The sequence below is a fragment of the Alligator sinensis genome, unplaced genomic scaffold (assembly GCF_000455745.1).
Source record: "Alligator sinensis unplaced genomic scaffold, ASM45574v1 scaffold1269_1, whole genome shotgun sequence".
Lineage (NCBI taxonomy): Eukaryota > Metazoa > Chordata > Crocodylia > Alligatoridae > Alligator > Alligator sinensis.
This window is the reverse complement of record NW_005843072.1, coordinates 66,024-76,881: the sequence shown is the minus strand read 5'-3', so window position 1 is coordinate 76,881 and position 10,858 is coordinate 66,024. Positions and strand designations below refer to the sequence as shown.

The 10,858-nt window shown below is 61.8% G+C and overlaps 2 protein-coding genes across 2 annotated transcripts; both read right to left on the bottom strand.

Moving 5' to 3' along the window:
• Positions 1-53: 53 nt before the first annotated feature.
• Positions 54-3,870, bottom strand: LOC106723064 (interleukin-9 receptor-like). Its single transcript, XM_025193590.1, has 5 exons — positions 3,732-3,870; positions 3,396-3,579; positions 3,006-3,120; positions 1,851-1,935; positions 54-1,285 (listed from the first exon to the last, which is right to left on the bottom strand). The coding sequence occupies exons 2-5, from the start codon at positions 3,424-3,426 to the stop codon at positions 734-736; spliced, it is 783 nt and encodes a 260-aa protein (XP_025049375.1). The 5' UTR covers positions 3,427-3,579; positions 3,732-3,870; the 3' UTR covers positions 54-733.
• On the bottom strand, positions 3,642-5,815 carry LOC112548280 (interleukin-9 receptor-like). Its single transcript, XM_025193582.1, has 5 exons — positions 5,696-5,815; positions 5,323-5,434; positions 4,665-4,855; positions 3,868-4,004; positions 3,642-3,668 (listed from the first exon to the last, which is right to left on the bottom strand). Exons 1-5 carry the CDS (start codon positions 5,772-5,774, stop codon positions 3,642-3,644), a joined length of 546 nt encoding a protein of 181 aa, XP_025049367.1. The 5' UTR covers positions 5,775-5,815.
• Between the last annotated feature and the right edge of the window lie 5,043 nt (positions 5,816-10,858).

The following is a 10,858-nucleotide window of genomic DNA, read 5'->3' as shown; positions in this document are numbered from 1 at the left end:
CATTCCTGGGAAACCAGGTGCTGTGTAACATGGTCAGCATCCCGCTAGGGAGCAGGAGCTCAGCACCTTGTTAGCAGCTGTGTTACAAGGGCGCTGTCTTTATGAAGCACCATAACTGGCTTGGAGTGAGGCTCTGAACTGAGCGGCGTGCAGGGCTTAGTGGCCTGACCGACCTTGCCCTGCTTTTGACCCCACAGGAGACACAGGGCTGGGCTGCAAGGGGCTGCAGGCAGGATGCTCCCGTGCTGGGCGCAGGGCAGGAGCATTGTGGGATGCACGGTGTCCCACAGACCTCCCCGCTGCTTCACCTGCTAGTGGGTGCAGAGGCTTCCTGGGCTGGCAGAGGCATGCACCAGGCCATGCCACTGCGCCACGTGCCCTGCCTCCTGCGCAGAACGTGACCTAGCTGCCTTCGCGCCGTGCGGAGCTGACCTGCTTGGCTTCGGCTGCACGTGGCTACAACGCTTCTGGCTCAGGAGGCAGCGTGCGCACAGCAGCATGGCGTGGCCCAGCTGGACACCACGAGCAAGTGTGAGAGATGCCCTTGGTGAGCGTGTGCCTGGCCCACCACGCGACAGAAGTGGGATTGTGCTCAGCCCCTGCACAGAGTGGGTGGAAAGCAAGGCGGTGCCATGATCCCTCCTCCTCGTCTGTGCAGGGGCTGGGCACAGTCTGCTCCTCAGCACCTGGCTGGACGCTAGCAGGCATTGAGGTGAGCCAGGTGGTGGGTGCCTCAGACCTGGTGACCCAGCAGGGCAGCGTCTCCCCCGCTGGGTGGGTGCTTGGGCAGACTTCCCCCTTCCAGGAGCTGCAGCCATTCAGCAGGGATCGAGCCCCCCACAGCATCACCGTCGCACAAGGTACAGTAGTCGTTGCTGCAGAAGGACAAGCTTTCCAGCTCCAGAGACTTCTGCAGCATGTACAGGTCAGCCTCGCCCTGCTGCAAGTAGAGCAAAGGGCTTCCTTCCATGTCAGGGCTGCCATCTTCCATCTCGCTTCCCTCCAACGGGGCCAGGGCCCCTGCTTCCGAGTGGTCGTGTGGAAACAACGCTGCCAGCCCCACCGCTACCTCTTTTGCACCCACGTACGGCTGCGCTGGGCTTGAGGCAGGGGTGCAGTCATCCTCCTGCAGAGCCACACTGGGCTTTGCCAGCGACTTTAAGGAGATCTGGGAGATCACTTCATGAGCACTCGGATCAGCCACGGGCTCCACAGACACTTTGCTGAGGTCACTGGCTTCATGTCTTCTGACCTGGCCACATGCCTCCTTGGGGCCAACCCAGTCCTAGAGCAAGGAGTGATAGAGACAGGACACCCTGCTTAGAGGCAGGCTGGGGACCCTGCACAGGGGCTCTTACGCCCTTCCTTCCAGCTGGGCTTGGCAGTGGGGAGCAGGGCCCAAATTGGCCGCTCGTCTGAACCTCCACGGAGCCAACCCTGAATAGCGAAGTGAGGATTCAGGTCCCTGATCCCCTTGGGGGAAGGTCTTATCCACCAGGCCTCCCGCTTCAGCCCTCAACTGCACTGCGAGCGGCTCTGCTGCCTGAGCTGCACGGACGCAGGGAGCGGTGCCTGCAGCCAGCGCGAGGCAAGCCAGGGCCAGGGGGAACAAGCAAGAGGCAGCTGCACTAGCGAGGAGGCCGCTGCGCCCCGTGTGCTTTGCTTCTGCAGGTCCCAGGGGCGGGCCCCCATCCTCCTTCTCTGCGGTCGGACTCAGAGCCAGCTTCTGGAGAGGGCTGCAGTGCCGAGCAGCCCCTCGCTGTCTGCCAGGAGCAGGAGTGACTGATCCTGCAAACCACCTTCCCACATCATGAGACAGGTCGCGAGGAAGGAAGGGAGTTTTCTGTTACCTTGAAGTTCCCGTTGTGCAGGGTGTAGAGGGGCTGGAAGAAAGCAGCAGGGGTGGGAATGCTCAGGCAGGTGATGCTCTTTGCCCTGGGGAGAGAAAGCGACACTTCCTAGCTCCAATCCACAGAAACGCCCCGTGTATTGCACCAACAGCCTGCAGGGTCACCCACACAAGGCCCTTTCCCACGGCTCCCGCTGTCTGCCTGCACGGCTGGGTGGCTGCGAGGGGGTGTGCGTCGTGTGTGTGAACAGGCAGCGCAGCGTGCTGGGAGACAGCCGGATTTCTGATGGCTAAAGTGTCTGGTTTCAAGTCCTCTCTGCGATGTGTCTAAGTCTTTTGAGACCTGGTGTACTGCAGTTTAACCGCGTTAGACAGCTGCCGGGGCTGCTTCCACTCGCAGGCATTGAGCTCACACACCACTTCGATGAGAAACCTTCCAGGAGCGGGGGCAAGGGGCTCCTGATATTTAGGTAGCAGAAACCCTCCCTGTTCCTCTTGCCATCTAGCACAGGCCACAATGAGCTCCGCGGCCCCCTCCCTGCCTGCTGGCCTCTCTGCGCAGGGAGCGCGGGGCAGGCTCGGGTTGGCTCTGCCCGTCCCGGGGCTTGTTGGCCGTCGTGAGACATCCTGGGGCTCCTGGCGGGTTCTGCCGGGAGCTTCGAGCTGCGTTCCCTGCTCTGGTCCTGAGCTCAGCCCAGAGCCCAGGAATGGGATCTGCGTCACTGAGCCTGATGGCACTTGACTATTGCAGATCCCAACGGCCGGTGGCCGGGGAAAGCCTCAACAGCTGTCAGACATCAGCCCTCAGAGCTCACCGACTGCTCCACACCAGTCGTCCCTAAGCTATCCACTTTACCACCATTTAAAACCTATTCAAAATATTTCTTTTATCCTTAAGAGACACAACCCAGCGTCTTGGCTTCATTTGGGTTCCCTGCAAGGCACTTAGCTAATGAAGAGAGACCCAGGGAAGGGGGCTATATCTCAGGCATGTAAAGAGAGATGGTCCTGGAGTCTTTGCACAGCACACTCCTCTAAACCCAAGGTATTCACAGACTGGAGTCTTGGAGGGGAGACATGGCCCTAATACATGGATATATGATTTATACTCAAACTAGTAAAGGCAGCAGCCCTTGCATGAGAGTCTGAAACATACCTGGAGGGAAACTTGCAGCTAAACAATAGGTAGAGTATAGCGCCGAGACATACGGGAATGAACAGAAACTGCAACGCACTGGGGCTAAACGGCTCTTCAGGCAGCTGCACCAAAGCTGGAAAAGAAATTATTCCATTAGTAGAATCAACTCACAAACGAGCCATAAAAAGACTGCAATGCATCCAGATACGTTCAAGAAGCGATGCAAACAACACAAGCTGCTAAAACCTTGGGAGAAAGCAACACAGGTATAAAGAGTGGAAAGATATCCACTCAGATTCATGAATCTCTCCCCAACAGCCTTTCCATTCCCAGTGTTTCTCTCTCTCTTTTCAATAAAGTGACTTTCAAGATCATAGGACGCGAAACAGGACAAAACGCTCTCTGCACCTGGGAGAGCAGCTCTCTGAAATGCTGTCATCTGGCTCCACTCGCTCCACTGACTCTCGTAAGATGTCTCGTCTTGGGAAGTTTTGCAGCGAACTCTTGCAACATAAGTGATGCCAGCTTGAAACTCTGTGGCCTCAATGTCGACGCTTGTTGCCGAGTTGAACAGGTTTTTGTGCTGGGCTTGCTGCAAGTGATGACAGAAAAAGCTCAATTAGTGCATGGCAGAGGCTGAGACTCTGCTCGGCCCTACCTCCTTAGCGGCATCTCGATGGACTGCACCGTGTGGGGGGCAGGTGGGGTTCAGGAGGGACACTCCCCTGTCTGAAGTGTCAGTACCTTGTAAGGTACCCATCAACCTCCTCCTGGGATGCCAGGTGCCCAGGCAACCCCAAATACCAGTGCCCGGAGCGTCCATCAGAGCCAGGGGCAGGGGTTGTGCCCAGCTCCTGCCAGCGGAGGCTGGTGTAGTTACCTCCCAGGACTCGTTCTGCTCCTTGAACTCCAGCTCGTACTGCAGGATCTGCTCCAGGAAGGCAGGCACGCTCCACCAGAGCTGGCACTTGTCGGCACTGAAGTTGCTCTGCAGGCTGGAGGGGGGGTCACACTTAACTGCAAGAAGACAAATGCGTTACTCCCAGTGCTTCCTTACAGGGCAGCCACGGGCAGAGGGCACCTTCCTCAGCTGGCTGCGGCCACAGGAGGTAGCGGGGGCTCTCAGCATCTCCTCATCCTGGGGCTAGCAGGACACTGGCTCAGCCCCCGGAGCAGGTCAGAGCTCGCCAGGGAAGAAGGGTCCTGGCAGGGCTGCCTTGCCAGCCAGCGACCACGTGCACCATGCTCCAGCCCTGCCTGCGCACGCAGAGACCCCTGAGCTGCAGGACAGCGAGCAGAGGAGCTTGTGAGAGACGGCTCCCACCGCAGGGCATCCCCGTGGCGCTGAAAGGCAGCTGTCAGGCAGCCACGTGCTCCTCTGGGCACAGTCCCCAGACCCGGGTCGCTCCTCTGTCCCAACCAGCAGTGCTTCCACGCTGTGGGGAGCCATGCCCAGACTAGAGGTCTGGAGGGGGCATGGCCTCGCTCCCCGGGGCAAAGAGGAGCAGGGGAGCGAGAGCCCTCAGGCCCAGCAGGGCTGCTGGAGGCGCCGGGGCTGCCCCAACCCCAGCATTAGCCGGCTCAGGCTCCCTTGCTGGTAACCGGGCAGGCCAGGCTGCTCGGGCCCCATCTCCCTCGGGCCCCCCCTCCGCAGGCGCCGGGCGGCCCCCGACTCACTGTGCAGCCGGGGCTCGTACTCCCGGAAGGCGACATACGTGCGATTGCCCTCGGAGAAGCTGCCGTGCAGAGACACGCGGTAGCAGTCCAACTCGCCGAAGCGATTCGACACGCGGATGGAGCAGCGATGCCGGCGCGGCGAGTCCCCGCTGGCAGTCAGCACGCAGCTGCTGGTCTCCTCGGGGATCAGGCTGCAAGAAGCAGAGGCTGAACCTGTGTCCGTGCTGTGGGTGTGCGTGCGGGGGCTTTGCGACCTCCACCGTCCGTACCCGTGCCGGGCTCAGGCTGGCCGGGAGCAGCCCGGGGCTCGGGGCTGGTCCTCCCCACCCCACACCGGTGCGGACGGCACAGGGCAGCCCCGCCGCCCGGCTCCAGCCAGCTGCGGGCAGGTAGCGGAGCCGGCGAACGCGGGAGGCTGGCGGCACAGCCCTACCCAGCTGAGGCAGAGGCAGAGGCAGGCTTGGCAGCCACGTGCCAGGGGCTGGCGGAGACTCGCTCGCACCCCTTTGCAGACCCGCCGATGCGAGGGCCTTCCCGCCTGCCAGCGGGCAGCAGGGAGCTGGGCCCGACGGGGTCGTGGCTGACGCCCCCCCCCCCCACCCTCCCCTCGGCCGAGCCTGCCGCCCCGGGCAGGGACCCTACCGCGCATGGGCCTTACTCGATGAAATGCAGGTAGAAGGGCCCGTCCCCCACGGGCCCGTCCGTCACCCACGTGCAGTCCGCCCGGGTCTCGTAGTTGTTCAGGCAGCTCAGGTTGCCCGGAAGCTCCTCTGCGGAGGAAGGCCAGAGAAGTCCTGCTGGTCAGCGGCCGTGGCCAGGCCCCAGCCCCAGCCCCTGCCCCAGAAAGTCCACTGCTCCCTCGCCCGCTGCGGGGCCCAGCTCCCCTCCTCCGCGCACCTCCCCTACTGCGGGGACACGCTCCCTCCTGTGCCTCCCCGGCTGCGGGGACACTCAGCGTGGCCGAGCACCGCACGTCCTCGGGAGACGCCCCCGGGGCCGTGGGCAAGAGCACGAGCAGCTGCTCCCCTCACCTGTCCCTTCCCCTTCTCTGGCGAGTGCAAGGGCAGCGAGGCACAGCTGGAGGTAGGTGCACTGGGTGTCCTGGCCCATGGCAGAGGGGTCTGAAATACAAGATGCATCTGGGAAAGACCAGCTCCCTGCACCTGCCGGCCCTGCTGGGCCCTGGCCGTGCCCCTGCCCCTGCCCCTGAAGGGCTCCGCGCGGGGCCTGCTCGCCGCCTCGCCGCCAGCACCCAGGGTGCGCTCCGTGCCCGGGTCCCACCCGCCGTCGAGGGACGCGTTTCATCCCTTCTGGCCCTGCCTCCCCCGGCGGCCGCGGCTGCAGCCAGGCCTGCGAATGGCCGCGCGTGGTGGACGCCACGAATGAACAGTGCCTGCAGCTTCGCGTGGCAGCCGCTGGCCAACCCTCCTCGGGGTGGGAAATCTTTTCTCCACCCAGCTGTCCGTCTGCTTGACTGCTGTTTAAGCCCACGGCCACCTGTCCTGCCTTTTGCGGAAAGAGAAGGGTTTCCTCCTTCACAGCAGCCTTTCAGCTGCCGTCATGTCTCCACCTCCTTGATGTCCTTTCCCGCTGCAGGAAGCTCACCTGGCTCCTTCAGCCTCCCCTGACAGGCCCGTTTCCCAGCCCTTTCACCACCTTCACCGCTTGTCTCTGGATCCTCTCCAGCTCCTTTACATCCCTCTTACCCGGGGGTGCCCCAAACTGGAGGTGGCTCCGGCTGAGGCCCAGGTAGCAGCCCTATTCCTCGCAGGCAATGCTGAGAGCTCACGCGAAACATCCCAGTCAGGAACGGCTGGTGTTTTTGGGACGCCCCCGTGTTCACAGAAGGGCCCCCATGTCTCTGTGGCCAAGCAGAGGATCCAGCGCCGCGCCTGCGCTGTTCTGAGCAGCCAGCGCATCGGTAGCAGACCCAGGGAGCTGACAGCCGCTCCGCCAAAGCCATGCGGGTAGCGGAGGAGCAGGCTTGTGCTGCCCCGTCACCCCGCTGAGAGCGAAAGGGGAGGCCCAGGATGGAGGATGGAGATCTGGCCCCGTGAGAGCAGGCCCACAGAGCCCGGCTCGTACCGCCTTGCTCACGCAGGCTGCAAGGGGTCAATGCCAGCGAGGGAGTAAGCGAAAGGACAGCGCTGGCATGAGAGCAAACAGGGACACCGGCTGCAAATACATTCAGGCTGGAGATGAGGTGATTCCCAACTCTGCCAGCAGCGCGGTGCCGGAGTGGGACCAGGGACCTGCCGTGGCGCGAGATGCCGCTGGGCCAGCGCGTGCGAGGGGCGACGCGCCGTGGCTGCCTGCAGTCGCAGGGGCAGGACCCAAGGGCCCAGATCTGTCCTGCCAGTCCCGTGTCCCAAACAAGAAAACCAAGTGGAGCAGCTCCTGTGCTTCTTCCCTACAACTCTGCCTGCTTCGGGCACCCCTGTGCCAGCACCGCGGTGCGGCTGGCTGAGCGGTGGGTGGGCTTCGCCACCATGAACCCACGTACCCTCCACCCGCAGGTTCACAGTGAAGATCCAGCTCTGCTGATGATGTGTTTTGCGCGGGGGCTGTGGAGGGGAAATGTCAATTAACCAGCTTCAGCAGAGGGAGGCACAAAGGCCTCTTCCTTATCATTCTATCAGGGCTGCTAATGATGCCAGCGATAAATGCAGCAAGTGACTAAATATGAAATAGAGAGCGATGCACGAAGGCACGCACACACTGAGGCACACGTGTGCACCTACGGACACGCTCAGGGCCGTGCAGCCCTTGCTAATTAAAGCAGAAACTCTGCCAGGGTGTTGCCGGTCGACTCGACATTGCAGAGGTTCTCAAGGGAGCTGTGATGATTTGTGAGCTAGGATCACACAGCGTGTAGTAACCCCGGCTCACCTGCACAACGGGTTGTAACACAGCTGAAGGCAAGGCCATGCAAAAGTCATTAGTGTAGCTGTGGTTCAGAGATGTCAGATGAGCACCTGAGCACAACATGCCTTTCCTCTGGGTGCAGGAAAGAGGCAGATATGGCCTAGGCTAAACACCAGTCAGGCCAGTAAGAGCCATCACGAAGCAAACCCGGCTTCTTGGTCACTCTCGTGCGGACACCGGATGAACACAGGCCTCCTGCAGGGGCCACGGTAAGAGCTAAAACAAACCTTGGACGAGTCGCTGGGCACAGACGAGTGGAAGCAGAGGTGGTATTGCCAGTGCCGCCCCAGTAGGGACACGTGGCTGGTCCCATGCCCACTTCTAGACACTCCTAGAGTCCACCCAGTTGCAAAGGGCTTGGAAAAGGGCTATGGGAATGGCTCATGCCTGGGAAATCTGCCTCACAGGGCAAGACCGAAGCCACGTGCTTGTTGCTCTCACCACGACGCATGCTCTGTGCCCACCCGCTGTGCCAATGGCAGAGCCACGGCCCTTCCCTGGAGCCCGTGCGCCCTTCTGGCTGGAGCAGAAGCTGTGGGGAGCGCGCTGAGCACCTGTGCTGGGCCTGACGTCGGACCAGGAGCCCAGCCGTTCCCTTCTGGCTTTCCCATCTACGACCTCTCCTGTGCCAGCCTGCACCCGGGGCAGGGCCCGAGCAGCCCCTCGGAGCCCTGGCTCTTGGGCTCCTCCTGCCTATTCATAAACAGGGACTGAAGGACCTCCGTGCCTGCCGGGAAGGCAGTTTCTGGGGAGGGAGAATAGCAGCTCTCTGCAGCATGAGAGACAGGCTGGCTCTGAGCACCGCGCTGCACGGCGGGGACGCTGCGTGCTGCCTGAGGCAGGGTCTGGCTGAGCAGAGGGCACCAGGCAGCTGTGCGGTGCTGTGTGGCCCCTCTCCCGGGAGCAGGACACGGAGAGGGCGGCAGATGTGACGCTTTGTGCGACGGGGGCCGAGGTGGGGTGACACGGGGAGTGGGAGGTGTGAAGAACGCCCCAGGCAGGATGGATCTGTCCGACAGCCGGCGGCGATGAGAGCACAGACAAGAGCAGGAAGCATGGGCGTGAGACCTGTGACATGCCAGCTCCCCCAGCATGTGTCAGGGCATGAGCTCGAGGGCTGGGGAAGGCAAAGCTCTGCATGGGATGGGTGCCGGGAGCCGGGATGCTTGCTTCCCATTGCCAGCCATGCTTCTGCCTGCCAGATAACCAAGACATTGGCACGCGCCTATGTCTGCGTCCCCCCTCCTTCCTCCACGCATGCGCTCCCTTGTTTCCATCCGTCGCTGGTTGACTCACGTCAGCAGAGGCCCCGTGAGCAATGCCAGGGGACCCTAGTGCGAGCAGGCGGCCGGCTCTAGTTCCTGGAACCACATTCCTTCCACACGTGCTGACACCAGCTGTAAGTGGGTCACACAGCCCTGAGCACAACCGCCTGCTCCCGCGCGAGCGTCTTCAAGAGCCACCTCCACCCAGTGCCTCGGTCCTGCCCGAGAGCAGAGGGCAGAGGGGCACGGGGCTGCGCACGCTGGGCTGCTCCTGTGCTCAGGATCCCCGTGTCACGACCAGCCGCCATGCAGACGTTCATCTACAGACATGTTCATCTCAAACATGCTTCCACATACACGGCACGCGTGGCCCAGCTCCATGCCCCCGCAGGGTGGCAGTGGCTCTGCTCCCCGTAGGATTAAACCGCAAGCTCCTCTGCTCATCCCGGCACATGTGCAGCCCAGACATGCGGCAGGCATGATACTTAATACCAAGGTGCAACAGTTCAGGGAGTAATTCCTACCCGCTATGTACCTGTCCCTACACCATGGAGCACGCATGCACGATATAACGGACACGTGGGGGGCACACGTCCCAACCTGCGATGGGTGAGCATATCTCCTGCTAGGGGCAGGAGATTACTGGGAAAGTATCACAGATTACAGCAGACCACACAGCAGCCAGCCTTTTCGTCCTGTCAGCCTCGTGGGGCTATGTTCCCGGCGTCTGCCAGGAGAGCTGCGCTACAGCAAATCCGACAGCCTTAAGCCCCAGAGTTTACAGCTGTGCAAAACCTCTTTTCACGGGTGAAAAATGCAAGCAAAAGAATGACCACCCCCAGCAATACCGTCTCGCCCGGTGCTGGCAGCACGAGCATTCGCTAGCCCTCCTCAAGGTTCGTGTGGCCGGGGCTCCCCACGCGGCGCCGGGAGGGCGAGGTTTCCTTTGAGCACGGCCCTCCGCGGGGCGAAGCCTCTCACCGAGCAGCCTGCACTTGGCTTGGCAGCAAAGCTAGTGCTGCTAAACGTGGCTCCTTGCTCTGGGATCTAATGGCATAAAGCTGCAGCGACCCGCCTCTGTCCACAGGGTCCCGACGGTCCCACGGGGCGAGAAGCGCGGCCGTGGTCCGTGCCTCGCGCTGCCTGCGGCTGGTTAAGGCTGCAGTTGCACTAGTAGGCTCCACCTGCGAGGAGGTGAAAGATGGAGCACAGAAATAGGTTACGCATCCTTACCAGCTCAGAATAAACTTCAGCCTTCACGCCGCCTCTGTTCCTTGATAGCTGGGGTGGCGTGGTTTGCTCATCAGGCAGTGGCAGTTCTGGTATAATAAAGCAGGGCTTGCCGTGCTTGATTTTAAAGATAGGCTCAATAACCAATGAAAATCTTCTCTGAGGTGATCAGCCCGATATGAAATAGCCACATTTGCAATAAGTCACCAGTGCTGGAGCGGCTGCAGAACCGGTGCAAAGAGGTTAACCAGAGAGGACCCACCTATTTTCTGAAGGTCAAATATCACCTGAGAGCCGCGCACATGCATGTACACACACAAGCCTTTTATAAGTGGCCTAAAAACACTTCCTAGCCTGGTGTGAATGCGAGAAGCACGACCGCCACCGCGCCGTGCCCGTGCTCAGCTCGTCTCACCTCCACGCACGCCCACTCGCTGAAGCTGCCGGGCCCAGAGCCGTCCCACCCAACCACTCGGGCACGGCGCAGAGGACGGTGACTGCGAGAGACGGTGCTGCCTTCCCGAGGTCTCCCTCGCCCCGGGAAGGTGGCGAGCCTGGTGTGAATGCGAGAAGCACGACCGCCACCGCGCCGTGCCCGTGCTCAGCTCGTCTCACCTCCACGCACGCCCACTCGCTGAAGCTGCCGGGCCCAGAGCCGTCCCACCCAACCACTCGGGCACGGCGCAGAGGACGGTGACTGCGAGAGACGGTGCTGCCTTCCCGAGGTCTCCCTCGCCCCGGGAAGGTGGCGAGAGCAGCGGTGTCCTGGCCGCT

Coding starts and splice junctions, on each gene's coding strand:
- LOC112548280 (XM_025193582.1), bottom strand. CDS start 5,774: ATGGGCCAGGACACCCAGTGCACCTACCTCCAGCTGTGCCTCGCTGCC. Junction 4,856..5,322: donor TTCTACCTGCATTTCATCGA/GTAAGGCCCATG, acceptor TGCTTCTTGCAG/CCTGATCCCCGAGGAGACCA. Junction 3,669..3,867: donor AGCAGAACGAGTCCTGGGAG/GTAACTACACCA, acceptor CACACGGTGCAG/TCCATCGAGATGCCGCTAAG.
- LOC106723064 (XM_025193590.1), bottom strand. CDS start 3,426: ATGACAGCATTTCAGAGAGCTGCTCTCCCAG. Junction 3,121..3,395: donor TCAGAGAGCTGCTCTCCCAG/GTGCAGAGAGCG, acceptor TTTCTTTTCCAG/CTTTGGTGCAGCTGCCTGAA. Junction 1,936..3,005: donor AGCTGCAAGTTTCCCTCCAG/GTATGTTTCAGA, acceptor TTCTCTCCCCAG/GGCAAAGAGCATCACCTGCC.